Source organism: Natrix helvetica (assembly GCF_964273705.1).
Source record: "Natrix helvetica genome assembly, chromosome: 1".
NCBI lineage: Eukaryota > Metazoa > Chordata > Lepidosauria > Squamata > Natricidae > Natrix > Natrix helvetica.
The window spans coordinates 311,399,438-311,418,362 of NC_138548.1; the positions used below are offsets into that span (position 1 = coordinate 311,399,438).

General features: G+C 41.8%; 1 protein-coding gene across 1 annotated transcript in view; it reads left to right on the top strand.

Annotated features, from left to right (window-relative positions):
- The window catches only part of CELSR3 (cadherin EGF LAG seven-pass G-type receptor 3), a gene marked incomplete at its 3' end in the record, with an annotated part of 117,977 nt that overhangs the window by 65,595 nt on the left and 33,457 nt on the right, over nt 1-18,925 (top strand). Inside the window, exons 6-17 of the mRNA XM_081938331.1 lie at nt 960-1,117; nt 2,194-2,357; nt 2,968-3,093; nt 4,832-5,001; nt 6,565-6,750; nt 7,091-7,201; nt 7,881-8,049; nt 9,414-9,555; nt 11,877-11,997; nt 12,729-12,912; nt 15,324-15,425; nt 16,750-16,764. Coding sequence (XP_081794457.1) covers nt 960-1,117; nt 2,194-2,357; nt 2,968-3,093; nt 4,832-5,001; nt 6,565-6,750; nt 7,091-7,201; nt 7,881-8,049; nt 9,414-9,555; nt 11,877-11,997; nt 12,729-12,912; nt 15,324-15,425; nt 16,750-16,764 — 1,648 coding nt within the window. The remainder of the gene's footprint in view (nt 1-959; nt 1,118-2,193; nt 2,358-2,967; nt 3,094-4,831; nt 5,002-6,564; nt 6,751-7,090; nt 7,202-7,880; nt 8,050-9,413; nt 9,556-11,876; nt 11,998-12,728; nt 12,913-15,323; nt 15,426-16,749; nt 16,765-18,925) is intronic.

Sequence of the window (18,925 nt, forward strand, 5' to 3'; positions counted from 1 at the left end):
TAAAAAAAAATAAGTGGATTCTTTACCAATGAAATGGAATTGCTAATTAATAATTTTTAATGTGATCAAGATTGAATGATACCTTTTATTTATGATTTATTTTAAAATAAGCTGAACAAGTTCCTGAATGTTTTTATTGTTTCTGTTTTCTTTTTGTGTGTTTTTTTTCTTTTTTGTGTATTAAAGCAAGAAAGGGAGAATATGGTTTTGTTGTATTCGGGTCTTTTCCCGTGTAAAGTTGAGATTGTCTTTGCAACGTTTCGGCAGGATCGCACCTGCCATCTTCAAGCGTGGGCTCAAAATGTGGGCTTAAAATGGGAACGGAGAGCTCCGTTCCCATTTTAAGCCCACATTTTGAGCCCACGCTTGAAGATGGCAGGTGCGATCCTGCCGAAACGTTGCAAAGACAATCTCAACTTTACACGGGAAAAGACCCGAATACAACAAAACCAGCATACCTACACCCGTGAAAATCTACGAAAACAAATATATATGTATATATATATATGTATATATATATGTATGTATATATGTATGCATATATATATATATATATATATATATATATATATATATATATATATATATATATATATATATATGTATGTATGTATGTATGTATATGTATGTATATGTATGTGTGTGTGTGTGTGTGTGTATGTATGTATGTATGTATGTATGTATATATATATATATATATATATATATATATATATATATATATATATATATATATATATATATATATATATATATAATGTTGTATTTGTGCTGATAAATAAATAAAGGGAGACTAGTATAGCTCTATTTCAAGCTATTTAGCTCTCATCATATATTAGCAAGGTATAATCTATCTGAATTCTGAATTAGAATAGTGCTAGTGGAACGTACCTTAATCCAGATGAAATGTACCATTGGTATTAAGGCAATGCCTATTCAGCCTTGCTTTATCATTTCAGCCCAAAATAAACTCCCTGGGTTCAGTGCAAGGGCCTTCCACAGACAAAGTGGCCATTCTAACAGTGGACAAATGTGATACATCTCTGGCACTGCAGTTTGGCAACGAGATTGGGAACTATTCCTGTGCAGCAGAGGGAATACAGTCCAGTTCCAAAAAGTGAGTCTTCTGTATTTTCAGCTAAAGTAAAAAAAAAAAGTGCTGAGTCCATTTCCCTGTTCTGTGCTGTCCTTTTTTCCTTTACGTCTTTTTTTCACAGCTTCACTCTAGTTCAGGCTCAAGTGAGCCCTGGAAAAGGGAAAAAGGAAGCTCCGTAATAGGTAACCTCTACAGGGTGAGCCATGTTTTCGCCTTTAGTCATATGATACCTGCTCTCTGCAAGCAGTTATTCAGCACTGGCCTAACTAAGGAAGCTTGCAAAGCAACTGCAGTTGAGTTTTGGTGACCTTTTCTTGAATTGCTTTTGCATACCTGTCAAGAGGGAAAAATATGCAATTCTGTCAAGCACATAATCTTGAAATGTCCTGCTTGGTGGGGCAATGGAGTTGATTGTGCTTGAACACTTCAGCTGCTTGAGAAAAAGTTATTTTACAACAAAATGCTCTAATACTTTCACCCAACATTACCAATTTGCCATTGATTAGTGGGTCTTCCTCTCTCAAAAAGCCAAGGCTAGGGGATAGCCAGAAAACCCCAGTTCTTCACACACTGCTTAATTAACTTGTGGAATTTGTTGTCAGAAGACATAGCAACTCATGTGGATGATTTGACAAGGGGAATCAGATAAAAGAAGAGGTATGTCAAGGGTTCTCTATCCTGTGGATTTCAGCATTATCACCATTTCAGAATTAGCACGCCCCAAATGGAAGTTGGAATGTATTTATCAAATTATTATGCCACCCAATTGCTGACAATTGTTAGTGGCATGAGAGGAATACATCTCCATCTCTGGCCTATGAGCACTTCAGAAGCATCTGGCTGGTTGTGTATGCTCAATAAAAATAGACAGTAGCCTCTTCATGTACCTCAGCTTTTGTGGATTCTGTCTTTCAATAAGCATTAACAACAAAACAAAAACTGCTGATTGACCACATTTTTCCATTTTGGACTTAAATGCAACATTGCAAAAACAAGATGTATGATGTTTTTGTAGCATTGGTGTGTGTGTGTGTGTGTGTGTGTGTGTATACAGCAACTGCTATAAATTCTACTCTGGGGTCTTTTTTTTCCTCCAGATCTCTGGACCTTACAGGGCCTTTGCTGCTTGGAGGGGTCCCCAATCTGCCTGAAAATTTTCCAGTGGAGCACAGAGAGTTTGTGGGCTGTATGAGAGACTTGTACATTGACAGTAAACACATTGACCTGGCTTCCTATATCGCAAACAACGGGACTTCCATAGGTAAGGTCAACTGTTTAATCATCCTTAATACATGACCTTTCCACTTCTACATCTTCTCTTTTTTCCATTCCAGTATCACTAATACCTGGATTAAAAATTCTTGGAATAAAGAAACAACAACTGTGATTTCCCAAGCCATCATCTTAGACCAAAGCCGTGTTAGCTGTCTTCTTTCACTAAGAATTCTGGCACAAGAAAAGTTGACCAAATGGCAAAAGACACTGTATCTTATCCAGACATCTAGTGTGAATTGTACCTTCTCCATCTCCATTATGAATGTCTTGGGAGTCACATACTTCATATGCCAAGACAGGAGTGTTTGACCAGCTCAATCCTTAGGTTTCTGCCTTAGAGGTCTCTGCTGCTTGTTTGCAGTTTATCTACACTAAGTAAAACTAAGTATAGATTCTTCCAATTGGAAAGAAAGGTAATATTTCACACCAGGGATTTCTGATAACAGGAGTTATTTCTACCTATCACCAAGCTGAAGATTCCACACATATTTTCCTAGTCTAGAAAAGTCAGGAATGAAGGCTAAAAGAGACATTGTTTCATGTTAACTGTTTGGTCCTTTGTATCCACTTGGGCTGTTCCTCTGTCATGTCTGCAGGTTGTCATGCCAAGCACTCCTTCTGTGATTCAAATCCTTGCAAGAACAGTGGCACCTGTATTGTGGGTTGGTCTTCCTTTATATGTGAGTGCCCCATAGGCTTTGGAGGCAAGGACTGCAGACATGGTGAGTATAATACAGAGCATGCTGAATGGATAATTGAGCATAGGAGAAGATGGTTTGACATTGTAATGGGAATATAAACTAAAAAAAAACAGGCCCCTAAGAAAGGAAGGAAATGGCCAGTTGACCAACAGCTTAGTTTTCAGAGAAAGATAGCTAATAGTGTTCTTGGAATTGGCCAAAAAGAAATTGCTTTGTTGAATATTTTCTGAAGTTCCAAGGGATATTTCATGATCACAATTAGTCTTCTATAAATTGTTACATCTGTGATCGCAAACCTATGGCACCTGTGGCACGTGGAGCCATTTGTTAGGGCATGTGAGGCGTTGCCTTGACAGTTCCAGGGCACATGCGCTTGCTTGCCAGCCAACTTCGGCCTTCATTTTTGGCTGTTTTTTGCCCTCCAGAGGCTTCAGGAAAACCTCCGGAAGCCTCCGGAGGGCCTCCAGGCGGGGTGGGGGAGGCCATTTTTGCCCTCCCCAGGCTGCTAGAAAGACTCTGGAGCCTGGGGAGGGTGAAAAATGGGTCCATCATGCCCCAAAAGTAGGGAGAGGGTGGTGGTCATGCATGCATGCGCGCGGGGCCTCATGCATGGAATTATGGGTGTGGGCATGCCCGTGCTTGACCCCCCCCTGCGCTCCCCCAGCTTTTGGCATGTGATGGGAAAAAGGTTAGCCATCACTGTGCTAGATGTTTCATCAATAGAGTCTATCTACATACAAAACCTTATCTACTAAACCCTTGTGAAAGATGAAATTCCTACTCTATCTGGACTCATTCTTTGAACAACTAATGCAAACCTCGGATAGAAAAGAGTTCTAGCTTTCCATCACCTCAGTCCATCAATGAAGGCTTACAATTGGTTGCTTGATATAACATTAGAGACTCATAAAGGATTTCATTTTGAAGCAGGAAGAAAGCACAATTCAACCTATTTATGTGCCCGTTCCTGTAGACCAAATAGGCACATGGTAGTTTACTTAGGTATTGATAAGCATGTACAAAATATAGAACAAAAAAAAATCTCAGTCATTTGAAACCGTATGGTCTGAAGTTCTAAAAGCCTTTTTGTAGGTTTTCAAATGCATTCCCTATGACTCTGCCTCTCTACAAGGAGTGGACAGATCAGTTTATTTCTTACCTGTTTCATACACCTATTTTTTATTTATTTATTCATATCTTGCCTCATATCTATAATTCTAAACAATTATATAATTCCATCATTTTTACAGTAATTTGCCATTTGAAGAAATAGTACTTGAACACACATTTTTTTTAAAAAAAGTATTTTCTCCCAAAACACATAGTCTGAATGTATTTTCTCTCAAGCTTTCTGAACATATTTCATCCTAAAATATGCATTTTTGTATGCAATTTGGTATATATTTTCAGCTAAGAACTACATCGCAAAATGCAAAGGTGTGAAATCTGAGGGGTTAACAGTGCTCCAATCTGTTTGCATGTTAATTGGAAATGTGCCAATCTGCTGGTTGTTTTAAAATGCAAATTGAACAAAACCTTGCGCATCTGTATTTCATGCTCCTCAGTTCCTGCTGCAGGAGCCTGGGCATTTTAAGTGAGATTATGTTTCCGACCCCATGCAGATTATTATGATATAAATGTTTCTGAAGTGAAGGTAAAAAGATTCTAGCAGTAAAAGTAAGGACTTCCAAGCTTCCCCCAGCTTGAGCTTCTTTCTGCTTCACTGAATTCCAGCATCTTCTATCGTCTTTTTCTCTAGCTATGCATCATCCCCACCATTTCCATGGCAACAGCATTCTTTTCTGGGACTTCAGGAATGAAGTTAAGATTTCCACACCTTGGTATATGGGCCTAGCATTCCGGACACGCCAGGCAAATGGAGTGTTACTTCAGGCAAATGCTGGCCAGTACACCACCATACTCTGTCAGGTACCTACAATGTAGCTGCTCTGGATCTGTGCTGCTATGAAACCTTGCATCAGATGTTCCTTGCGAGGCAATCCTATCTTGTTGTTTTTAAACGGAGCTCTTTTGATGAATCAGATTTGGAACAAGTATAGCAGCAATAGTTCTCTTTTGAAATAGAATACTGGGACTCAGATGTGTAATATCCAATTTAATGACACTGCTCTATTTAGTGTTAGAGTAGAAAGGCTTATTCTTAACTAGAAGAACTCACCATATGTATGTAGAGCATTTGTGAAGAATTATGTAAAGTGCCCTAATTGTCATAGCCAGTGACGTGCAGTGAGGTTTATGGCTGGTGGGGCACTGACCCAGTGGTGGGTTTCAAATTGTTTTTAGACTTGTGGACTTCAACTTCCAGAATTCCACAGCCAGGCATGCTCAGTTCCGATTTAAAGCGACAGCATTTTTCTCCTTTGCGAAAGAAGTTTCCTTCTTTCTTTTTCTTTTTCTTCTCCCTTCCTCTCCTTCCTCTCTCTCTCCCTCCCTCCCCCTCTCTCAAACACACACAGACACACAGACACACACACACACAAAGAGAAGTTGGATTGGACTACACACACTTTCCTCCAGCCCCGGAAGGATCCAGCCAGCTTCACTGATTACAGGTTTGAAAAGGCAACGTGGCTCTGCCTGCAATCAAACTACACTTGGGGAGGGAGAGCACAAGTTTGAATTCCTCCCCCTCCCTCCGACCCACACATACCTTTTCCATCTGTTTCAGAGAGGATTTCAACTCTGCTCTTGCCTCAGGTCCTCTGAAGAAGCCCCGCCCAAACGAGCGCCCTCTACTATGAGGCAGGAGAACTGCGTGCCTCACTTACGTCAGGAATTTTTAGGTTTTTAACCCTTGCTTAACTCTGCTCGAGTGATCATAAAACGCCTAAAGTCAGACTAGATGAGGTGTGCAGTTCTCCTGCCTCATAGTAGAGGGCGCTTTTTTAGAGGCTTTTTTAAACAGTTAAGCAGAATCATCCATGGTGGGGCAGCAACTAGCTCATCCTGACCTCAGCTCTCGCCTTTTTCGTTTTACATTTTGTTTTCTTTTCATGATGACAGTGGTGAGACTGTGCCTCCCCTGTCTCCTCTGACTGCACGTCACTGGTCATAGCCAGGGGTGGACTGTTGGGGATTCGCAGGGGTTTGGGAGAACCTCTAGCTAAGATTCTGTGCAGTTTGGAAAACCCCCAAATGCCACTCCTGGCTGGCCCTGACCACCTCACCCTGCCCCTCCCAGGAGTCCCCACATGGCCCATTTTAAATGCAGGTAAGTGCAGGGCGTGCACGGAGGCTCGGTGAAAAACGGGCCTACCGGAAGTTCAGAAACTTCCGTTTCTGACCTCCAGAGGGCCTCCAGAGCCCAGGGAGGGCAAAATGCCCCCTCCCCGTGGTGCAGCAGGCCAACATGGCCACGCCCACCCAGCAACCAGGCAGAGAACCCCTGCTAAAATTTGTGAAGTCCACTCCTGGTCATAGCCTTACTCGTAAAACAAAATTTGCTCCGTGCTGACTATACCATATCTTTAGCTGGATTCCGGCCTGCTCTCCTTCATGGTGAATAGGGGACCTGGACGCACTGCCAAGATTCTTCTGGATCAAATGCAGTTGAATGATGGAGTATGGCATGACCTCCAATTTCATCTGCAAGACGCTCGAAGTGGCCATGAGCCACGTTACATTATCACCCTCAGTCTGGATTTTGGATTCTACCAGGTAAGCTTTGAGGCTGAAGGGGAAATTATCCACCCTGGGAGAAAAACTATCTAGATTAGAGCTTGCATTCTTCCCTGTAGTTCTACATTCTCCCTCCTCCAACAGTGTTTTTGATAGATTCAGGCCCCTCAGTTTGACAATTAACTCTCTTCCTACCTATCTATTTGGCAGCAAAGCTGACGTCCCCTGTTTTAGCCCTGTTTTAGGTGACATTTGAGGAAGTTTTGCTACCATAGTTTCACAGCCTATGGATGATAGGGAATTAAAAGGTTAACTCATAGATCCAGGTAAACAGTGGTGAGCACGTAACCTGCCCATTCCTTGTATTTCTTTTCTAAAGGATACTGTGGTCATCGGCAAGGAACTTCAAGGCCTGAAGGTGAAACATCTCCATGTTGGGGGAATTCTAGAATCTGGTAAAGTGCATCATGGTTTCAAAGGCTGCATCCAGGTGAGTTCCAACAAACTTCCAAATGTCAAGGTTTCCCCCCTTTTTTTCCTTCTTTTTGTTCAGAGATGAGCAATATCCACTTGTATATAGAATCACAGAGTTGGAAGGGACCTTGGAGGTCTTCTAGGCCAACCCCCTGCTTAGGCAGGAAACCCTACACCACTTCAGACCAATGGTTATCCAACATCTTCTCAAAAACTTCCAGTGTTGCAGCATTCACAACTTCTGGAGGGCAAGTTGTTCCACTGATTAATTTGTTCACTTAAGGAAATTAAACCCCCTTCCGAAGCCAAAGGCAACAATTGCCATAGATTCATTCTTCTTTTCTTCTTTTCTTTTTTTCTTTTTCTTTCCTTCCTTCCTTCCTTCCTATCTTTTAAAATAGCGACGAGTCTCAGTAGACTTTTCTGCTTCACAATCATTAAGATCTTTGAATAATCAGAAAACCATGAGAACATTTTGCGAAAGTTGCACAGTAGTTTCTCCACCCTGTTGCCCCCACTGGGAGATGTTGACTAAATCATCCATTGCAATGGAGAGCTAAAAAGTCAGTAGAAAATGTTCTTGGTAGGCTATGCTAGTCTAAACAATCCAATAATTTCTGAAATTATTTCCATTGGAATCCAAACCTTTTTGGGCAAACCTGAGCTTTATTTTCCTTTTTTCATTTGGGTTTCAGGGAATTCACCTGGGTGACACGGCCACAGGAAATGCACTGCCCAAGCCCGGCAGCACCGTGAACGTAGAGGCAGGATGTACTGTGCCCAACCCTTGTGCATCCAATCCTTGTCCTGCCAACAGTATATGTCAGGATCAGTGGCAGAGCTTCTCCTGTGTATGCAAGCCAGGTAGGAGATGGATAAACAGCCCAGACTACAAATCTTGTTTTGGTCTTTATTTCCCCCCCCCCCTTTTTTTTTTTTTCCTGTTCCATTTTGTTCCATGTTGTGGTCCTTTTCGGTATATTTTGTATCATGTATTTTTTTTACCCTCCACATTGTCTTTCCTTTTATTGCTGTTCCCTAAGATTTTCCCTGCGCCCCCAACGAAAGCCACCCATCTCTACCCAAAAGAGTAGACATAAAGAGCTTGGGGTTTGCTTCTAAATGTGAACATACCGTAGTTTCAGAAACTTGGCTTTTGACAAAAATCTACCAGGAATTACAGAGAATCAAGGATGAGGAGTCGGGTAGGCAGCACGAGGGAAATATCTGCTTGGTTTTGAATGTGTAATCATGCCCCTCCTTTTGGTCATCTCCCAATAATTTCATTTCCCCAAGATTTTTACATGACACCTAGGCATTCTGAAACTAGAATGAATACCCAATTCAGTGATCAAATAAGCCAAAATATGCAAATTAAACAGGTTTGGATAACATACCTATTGTGCCTTTGGCTTTCTTTTTTATAAGTGTAATTTGAGGCTGGGAGTTCGATCCTAGGTAGAGACAGATATTTCTCTCTCTGGGCATAATGCAGTGGTGAAATTCAATTTTTTTTACTACCGGTTCTGTGGGCGTGGGTTGGTAGGTGTTGTAGGAGAAGGATACTGCAAAATCTCCATTCCCTCCCCACTCCTGGGGCCATCCAGAGGTGGTATTTGCCGTTCTCTGAACTACTCAAAATTTCCACTACCGGTTCTCCAGAACCTGTCAGAACCTGCTGAATTTCACCCCTGGCACAATGTGAATGTTAGATTGGGTAATGGATAGGCACACACAAGCTTAACGGTAACAACAGCTCTTTATTAAGTACAACAAGTGAGAACAATCCAGTGAAGGTTGAGTCTGACAGCAGCCCTTTTATAGGGAGCTGTAGAGCCTTCGACCAATAGGATTAAACCTCTATTCCCGCCAGAACAGAGGACCTTGGTGGAAACCACAGAAGTTAGAGCAAGTATCTAACAGTGAATATACTATATCTGCAGAACAAAACTCCTCATTGGTGACAGGAAGGGCATCTGGCCATTAAACACTCTGCTAGCTCCATTCAGTTGCCAAAACTCCACCCCGCAAGTGATTATGGGGTACTTAAAAGATGATGATGAATTTGAGAAAAGGGAAAGAGAATGGATATAGGCTTCACAATGCCCTGTTATGCGCTGTTAATTTAAAAAAAAAAAACAGGCTTTGTTCATGGTGCCTCTCTTTCATTTTATGATGGAGATGTGAGGCATTAATGTTATGATGTGACTCTCTGTATTTTATTCTAGGATATTACGGTGGGAGTTGTCTGGATGCCTGTCAGCTGAACCCCTGCAAGAACAAAGCAATGTGTAAGCGAAAGCTGGGTACTCCCCATGGCTATATCTGTGAGTGTGGAGAAAATCACTTTGGACAGTACTGTGAGCACAGGTGAGATCAAGGACAGTTGGTGGATTTTAGCCCCTTGTGGATCTAAGAAATGCGATTCTCATGTTGAGAATGAATTTTTTACCCTGGGGACTCTGTGTCACTAGCAGTTAGGGGCAGAATGATAGGGAAATTAGCCTCTGATCATAAAACTTTCTCTCTGGGTATCTTTTTGCTTCTCATCTAACACCTGACTTAGATAACATTTGACATGATAAATTTGCACGTTGAAAGCTTCGTTGTAGCTGCGTCCCAAAAATTGCAAAAACAGAAGAGTCTCAAGCTATTGATAGTCAGGGGTATGTGTTCAGCTTAATAAAGATTGGATATTATGACATGATGTAGTAGTTGCATAAAAGTGAGATGGGCAGCTATATAAATCAAGCAAATAAATAACTAAATAAATAAAGGAAGATAAAAGTTGTTGTCATGTAAAAAAGAAGACCTTAAACATCTATAAACCTTTGGTTAAAAAAATATTTCCTGCGTTTGATAGTATACCCCCCTAGCCAGTATTTTCAATATGCATAATTGGTAATAAAGGACATGATGACAGGCTTATAAGGAAGGCGACAGGCAAACCGGTCTCTGCATTTTATCATCCTTCATTGCCTTCTTGCCCAGTTGTCACAAGCAAAATTAAAGGGTTGTTTTGAGAATACTTGTCTTTCTTGGGTGATTGTTTCGTCTAATGGAAGGATGGGGAGAAAGTTGGGAATACTAATGAAAAATAATGAAAGCCAATGACATGTGTCTTTATTCATGCTGAATATACTCAGTTATCTGAAAAAGAAATTTTGTGTTCAGGGAGCCATCCCCTTGGAGTTGCCCTCCATGCCATTTCCCGTCACCGAATAGACCATATCGCCAATTTCTGTTGACCCAGAGACAGAGCAAGGAGTACATGGTTGCTGTTATTTGCTGCTTTGTCAAATGTCTGCATTTTGTGTTGGGAACCAAAACAATGCTTTGAGCAAGACTGAAGCATTTTCCCTAAAAATGCTTGCTTAGTGCTATTATTTGTCCAGTGTTCTGTTGCTTCTGCACCATTCAAAAACAAAGTCAAGAGATTAAAGAAAAATCAAGAATAGTTACATCCGTTGATTGTGGGTTCCACAGTGATGCTATCAGTCCTGAGAAACATGCAACAAATGGGAATTAATTTCATTACGACATCACAAAGATAGAGATGAAACCAATTAATTCTGGATTGGGCAGATATTTTTGTTCTGTTAACGTAAACCAGGGGTGTCCAAACTTGGGAACTTTAAGACTTGTGGACTTCAACTCCCAGAATTCCCCACCCAGACACCCCTGACGTAAACTCTTAAAAATGCCTAAGGCAGGAGTTCTCAAACTGTAGTTTGCAACCCATAGAGGTCATGATCAAATGTGAGTAGAAGTTGCAGATATTTTTGTGCTTGCCCATGCAGTGCTGCATCCTTTTCAGAAGTCGCTCCCAATTTTCCTGTAAAATCATGATTTTTTTAAAATAGTTGCTTCGATAAAAAGCAAATATCAGCCCCAAATAAATATGGAATGGGCATAGGAGCATCTCCAAAATCCACGTTGTAGGAATTATGGAAAACTAAGCAAGGTCCCTCTTCAAATATGGTTTGAATTTTAATGGCTTTTGTTAGTTTTTAATGAACAAATATTTCATAAAACTGTTAAGCTCCATCCTTGGTTTATCTGATATATCAGTTTCGGTTATGAGAAAAGTATACAGGTAATCCTTGTTTAGCTGGGATTTGTTTAGCGACCTTTCACAGTTTTACAACGGTTATGAAAAATTAAACCATGCGACCGGTCCTCACATTTTTAACCTTCACAGGTCTCTAAAAAGCAAACAAAAGCTGAAGTGAGACCATAAACACAGTTGCAGTTTCACTTGGCAGTTTAACAACCAAGTTGCCGGAGCCAACTATAGTTGCTAAATGAGGACTAAATGAGGATTGCTTTCTCGTCCAATCCTAGCCCCTTCCCATCACTACTTTTTTTTTCATGTGGTCGGGGGTGTCACACAAATGTTACATGATCAGAGAACCAACATTGTTTGAGAACTCCTGGCCTCAACAGAGCATTTTTTTTGTGATGGCTTCCCTCCCTTCAGACAAATACAGAGAGGGATAATTTTTTTTCCATACACCCTTGCATTCTAGAAGCTTGCTGAAGTATAATGCCCATAATAATTAAAACTTTGAAATTTATCAAACATCCCATCGCAAGCATATCATAGTATGGTATATTTCCACGCTGCAAGACCAACAATGAACTAGTGGCCTGGATGCGAACATCCATCCACCTGACTTTTTTCCCTGCAGGATGGATCAACAGTGCCCCAAGGGCTGGTGGGGGAATCCAACATGTGGGCCCTGCAACTGCGATGCGGCCAAGGGATTTGACCCGGACTGTAATAAAACCAACGGGCAATGTCATTGTAAGGTGAGGGGAGAGATATGCCTGTTCTGGAACTCTCTGCTATCGATAGATTCTGATGCAACATTCTGCCCATCACCTGCAGTATTGCCTTTCACCTCCATTCTTGGCTCTTCATCCACCTTCCATTCATACCTGGCTTTGGGGTCTACATCTTGATGTCTACTTTCTGTCTCTTCTCGGCTCACCTTCCAGAACCCATATGGGCTCTGCTCACTGGGTTCTCGTCCATCTTCCTTTCTTCCTTCTTCTCCCAGCCTGTCTTTCTGCCATGTCAGCACACTACTCCTTGTCCTCAGTCCAATGTCGCAGGATTCAGAAACAGAGGTCTAAAGCGGTTGAGTGTCCTGTGGGAATGAATCCTTAGGGAAATGGTTTTCATTCTGATGCCTCAAAATAGTGATGGACGGGGAAGAGCCATAGCAGAAGATGTTTGAAAGGAGCTGTAGGAGCTCCAAGGGACTGACTTTTTTTTTGGGTAATACAAGAACAATCTGTCTGTGCTGCTTTTTATATCTTCCTAATCTTACTGGTTGGATTGGCTATCATTACTTTCCTAATAATGGCCCTCTTTTTATCCCACCAGGCCTCCCCATTTCTCCTGCTGTTTCACTAGGCTCCTTGTTTTGGCCCTTTCCCCCTGCCTGCAGTCTTGTCAATCCTTCTCCCCTACTGCTCCTCCTCCTATGACCCAGCTCTCTAACCACCTTCCCCGCCCCTCTCCCTTCTTCCAATAGGAATTCCATTACCACCCTAAAGGGAGCGACACCTGCCTGCCTTGTGACTGCTATCCTGTTGGCTCTTCCTCACGGTCCTGTGATCAGGAAATGGGCCAGTGTCACTGTCGGCCAGGTGTGATCGGACGACAATGCAACAGCTGTGATAATCCTTTTGCAGAAGTGACTCCCAATGGCTGCCGGGGTGAGTGTGCACTGAAGATGGATGGATGGATGGATGGATGGATGGATGGATGGATGGATGGACGGACAGACGGACAGACCAGACTGCCTGCCTGCCTGCCTGACTATTGCAGTAGGGTAGTGGGTCTTTCTTCCTATCAAACAAAACAGGAGAGTTTATCAGATCAGCAGCTCTGCCTTCTGCATTGCTATTCTTTTACTGGAACAAGAAATTGAACATCTAACATTATGACCTAAAGGACAGAAATCCATATCAGTGGACAAAAGGACTGGGACCTAACAGTTGGTAGAGGTCTCTAGAAGGAACAGTGCGTGATTCCTTTCCTCTCATGAGCCAATGTCTCTGGCACATATAAATAGTAGAGCCACTCAAGCTATCTTAGAATGGTTCTTCATAAGACAGCTTTAGTCATTTGGCTTACAATTAAAACATAGAATGAAAGGGTTGGAAGCAATCTTAGAGAACAACTATTCCCCTTTAAGTTTAAAATATCTGATGTACTGTCTTTAGTATTTCATTTTTCTGGAAACCAGGCCTAATAATTAATATAGGTGAAGACTATTTACACATTGTCAGTAAAAAAAAGAAATAATATACCCAAAAGAAGCACTGTAAGATGTCCAGAATTGCTGTGTGACCTCAAATTGGAAAAACCAAACTTAAAAAAATACATTGATGGACATACATATGACATAACTGCTATAACTGACATTAGAATACAATGTATGAATGGAATAAGATGCCTGCTCAGATGTGCGAGTAGTGTGTGTGTGTGTGTGTGTGTGTTGATGAAGGGCTTTGAAATTCCTCCTATTCTCCATTCTTTGGGAATCTTTAAAATACAGAATAACAGAACTGAAAGGGACCTTGGAGGTCTTCTAGTCCAACCCCCTGCTCAAGCAGGAAACTCCATACCATTTCAGACAAATCACAATCCAGTCTCTTAAAAAATTCCAGTGATGAAGCACCCACAACTTCTGGAGGCAAACCATTCCACTAATTTTGTTCTCACTCCAAGGAAATTTCTCCTTAATTCTAGGTTGACTCTCTCTTTGCTAAGCTTACATACATTGCTTCTTGTCTTGCCCTCAAGAGCTTTGCAGAATAGGTTGACTCCTCCTCTCTAAGGACAGCTCCTCAAATATGGGAAGATTGCTAACATGTCATACCCTAGCCCCCTGGGGGCAAACCTATGGCACGCGTGCCAGAAATGGCACTCAGAGCCATCCCACACTGTCAGAGCCAACCTGGAAGAGCAGCATTCCGTTGTGCATCAACATACCAGCATCCAAACTTCTGGGTTTCTGTTGTGTGAATGTGGTGATGGCCAGCTGTTTGTTGGGTGCACGCCTGTGCCAGAAACCAGAAGTTTGGATGCCAATGCTCTTCTGGTTTTCGGGCTCCCACACGCGCAAAGGCCAGCAAGGCCACGTATTCCTCGCAGGATGATTTTGCATGCCATTTCCGGCAGGCAGGTCGGCATATGGTGATGGACAAGGTTAGCCATCACTGGCCTAGTCCTTCTCTTCGTTAGACTAGTAAATTGACTAATAATGTGCACTGACCAGCTGGGGCAAAGGTTAGAAACTGATAACTCTCTACAGGTAGCTCAATTATAACTCTAGATAATCTCAGCCAACATAGTCAAGAAAAGGTGTGCTGGAGATGGAGTTCAGCAACATTTAGAGGCTGCAAGTTCCACACGTCTAAAATGGGAATGATTTCAAATAGAACGCTGCTTTCCAAAAACAGAGACAGCATGTATGTATTTTCAATAAAGCTAACACAGAACACTGTACTGAATCAGTATATTCATTGCCTGAGACCAAATTACAGAAAATTCAGCGTTTTTGTAATATATGCCTCTCTTTTAAAATAATTGTTTTTAACCATTTCCCCAACAGTCTTATTTTTGAAAAACTCATTTGTATTAAAGATTTTTTCTCATCCTTCAGTTCACTTACTATACATGTTCTAGCTGCAAGAAAGATACACTTACAAAAATTATGTTTTTATACATTGTTCCAAAGTAGAACACATCACCTTTTTTTGCATCCTAATCAGAGGTGGGTTGCCAATTTTTTTTTTATTACCAGTTCGGGCGCCCTCGCTTCTGCATGCGCAGAAGCGTCCAGGTGGGTGGGCGGAGCCTCCAACTGCCGCTACTACCGGTTCGCCCCATCTGGGCCGAACCCGCAACAATCCACCTCTGATCCTAATCATTACTCAATGTATTCTAAAACTTTCCCAAATAAATTTTGGATTTAATCGTAAGGTCTCCATACTTTTTTTCAGTATAACAGAAATTGGTTTTGAAGAGGTTTCTCCGTGTCCCTGCCTTGTGGGAGACCTTTCATGGAATGCTATTCTATGGATCCCAACTTATTTGCTTTCTCTGTTTCATTCCACAGTACTCTATGATGCTTGTCCTAAGTCTCTGAAAGCTGGAGTATGGTGGCCTCAAACCAAGTTTGGCTTGCCAGCTATACTGCCTTGCCCAAAAGGTTCACTAGGTAAGTGCTTTCCTGTTGTAACAAAGTTTATGGACAGAAGACCTGAATCCCATTGGATTTCAGCTTTGTCAAGGAACTACAGTACACCTTCCTTTTTCACTAAGGCACTCCATGTCTTTCTTCTCTCCACACAGCTTCTTCTTTCAGCACTGGCCCGATTGTCAGCAATTAATACTATTAATATAGGTTTGAAAGCCTTGGAGTTTGTGAAGTAAAACCCAAGGTGTTTTCCTGGCAATGAACAGCAGGAAACCAAGAACTGTGTTAGTGAGGCAGAAATAGCTTAGAGTTAGTCCATCTAGAATGCTGACTTCTCCTTTATTTATTTGATTGATTGCTGTAGTCAATGGTACCATATTGTTGATTATGAACTCATCCTAAAACCTCACAGGGATTAAATTGAACTAATAGCTTAATAGGCTCTCAGTAGCAGAGGTAATTCTACCATAACTACCTTCTTCTCTAACCTTACTGCTCTGAGAAGCGGGAAGTAAGATGGCAATGAGCCATTCAAGCCCCTATGAAAGCCACTGCACCAGTCATGGTTGCCATTCGCAAGGAAGATTGGTGGTAAAAGGATTTATTAGTGGGAGGCCCCTAAGCTTTTTTATATTCATGCTGTTATTATTGGCAACATGATGTCATCTTGACCTCTACATTTTCACATTTTTTCCACTTCCTGAGCCACTTCCTTTTTGTTCTTAGCCGTGATGTGGGGAAATAGCAATAGCACTTAGACTTATATACTGCTTCATAGTGCTTTATAGTACTCTCTAACAGGTTTAGAGTCCACACATATTGCCCCAAACAATCTGGGTCCTCATTTTACTGAACTCGGAAGGATGGAAGGCTAAGTCAACCTTAAGCCAGTCAGGATCGAACTCCTGGCAGTGAACTGACTTAGCCTGCAATGCTGCATTCTAGCCACCACACCATCACGGCTCCTGGGCTGCACTTAATCGGACAATTGGACAATACATTATATGTATTTCCAAATCTGGATGTGTTGATACTTCCTTAGGATAGCTTGATCTGTTGGGCCCAAGGACATGATATTTTACTCCCCGCTTCCAAAACACACATTGTTCAGAATGTTTATCAACAGAATAGATAGAATAATCATCTCATTTGACCCACTGCTTGCTTAAGTCAAGAAATATTTGGGAGCCGGAATCCCATGTTGGTTCACATCATTAAAAGTTACACAGAAGTCGGAATTTCCTACAGTACAGAAACCCATTCCAGGGAAGGTCACTCTCCATCAAATATATTGCTTAAAAGCCTTTAATGTTGTCCCTTTTCTCCACATTTTTCTTTTGTGCAGGTTTGCGAGGTTCAGGTAAGGCCTTTTCCCCTCCTGCTTTGTCAGCACTGCTCTGTGTGGCTTTTCCATTCCCTGCTCCTGCCTAAGGCACCATCCGATCCACATTTCCCTCAGATGCTCCACGGGCTGCTGGCTCTGCTTTGATTACCTTGCCTGGCTCTGGTTTCTTTGTAATCCTGCCTGACCTTCAGCTTCTTTACCTTGTCACATAACACTAATCTGCAGAAAATCCCTTGTAGTCATCTGCAACCTGCTCACGCTTATTTGTAGTGCCTTGATGCTTTTTATGGATTTAGAGAAATGATAATTGGGTGGGGAAGTCTGGCGTTCTAACCGATGGATGTCATATTTTGGTGGCGGATGATATTTGGCTCTCTTGCTTGCTTATGGGCTCTGGTTAAGAGAAGAGTGACATTTGGTGCTCAAATGTTATTGAAAACTTGATGAAGAAACTAAGTAAGGCTTTCATGAAGAAGTGAACAGCTTCCTATAGTATTGGTTGTCTTGAGTTCAACTGATTAGGAAAAGTATAGAAATTGCTGTTTCACTTCATCAAAGGAGTTACGTATATCAAAATATTATACCTGCTGCCAATCCCTGCTGTAGGGTTTACCTTTGAAAACCACAAATGAAACTGCCATAGGTGCCACTTTTTAGTGAAGAAGAAAGAAAGAAAAGGTGGAATAAGCCTGCACACTGACATTTTTTCCCTGCAAGAACAAATATAATTTTGTCTGATAGCAATAGCTCTTAGCTTCACAGTGCTTTTACAGCCTTCTCTAAGAGGTTTACAGAGTCAGCCTATTGCCCCCAACAATCTGGGTCTTCATTTTACCCACCTCGGAAGCATGGAAGGCTGAGTCAACCTTGAGCCTGGTGAGATTTGAACTGCTGACCTGTTGGCAGCCGTCAGTCAGCAGAAGTGCTGCATTCTAACCACTCTGCTGTCTTGTAAATTCAGTTTTGAACACCATTACCTCCTTCATATTTTTAACCACAGGGATATTTTCTTCAGATAGTCAGGCTGGCTTATTGATGGATGATGCCTTTCTGCTGAAAACCTTTTTCTTCTGGACCCTTTCAGGTTTCTTAAAAAATTGCTGGGAATTGTTTTGTGACCAAATTGTGCAGTGCAAGTTTTTGACTCTGTAAAATCCCAGAATAAGTCTTATCAGTTCTATGAAGATGGTTTTGCATCTCATTAAAATGTGGCAAATATCTTTCTGCAGCGGTCTGCTGCTGAAAATAATTGCATCCTAGGCACAATTAAATGAAGTATAATGAGTTTCTGTATTCTGATATTATGTAAACATAATATCCCATGGTCTCGTCAAGTAGGTGGAATCCAGTACTTTCTTCCAATAGCATGGTAGCTGAGGATGATCAGCATTTTAGATTTCCACATCAATTTAGAAATCTGGTTCTTATAGTATTGGCTTATTTCATTCACTTCTGTATGTTTAAAAAAATGTAACTCATAGAGGGAAAACATATTTCCAATTCAGGGGTGTCAAACTCAAGGCCTGTGGGCTGAATCCAGCCCATGATGTGGTCGGATGCAGCCCATGGGGCTAGCCTGGAAAATGTAAGGGGCTGGCCCATGTTGCTTCGGCCCTGTCTACCTGTGTCACTTCAGCCCGGTCTACCCATGTCACTTTGGACTGGCCTACCCAATGCAAAGAGGAAACATCAGGCCAGCGTGGTTTTGGCCTGGTCTACCCAATGCAAAGAGGAAACATACCAGCAGTTCGGGGAGTGGCGTCAAGCTGTCTACACCCACCCAGTTGGCCATGCTCAGTGAGTGGTGTCAAGCTGGCCCTGCCCACCCAGACCCCTGAGGCCAATCACAGCCCTGATATGGCCCTCAACAAAACACCCCTGTCCTATTTCTTCGAAAAGAGAGCTTTCTGAGTTTATCTATAGAAATAGAATAACAGAGTTGGAAGGGACCTTGGAGGTCTTCTAGTCCAACCCCCTGCATAGGCAGGAAACCCTACATCATCTGCCTGAGATCCTTTAACAAGATGTAACCTAAGATCCTGACCATGCAAAATTAGCTTGCTACCACATGGAAATTTTGAGGACCCCTGAATAGTAGCAATAAATCAATGTCCCTGGTTTGTGATTAGTCTGCTGAATAGTTTATTGAACAGAGTTTAAATATGAGAGCAGAAAT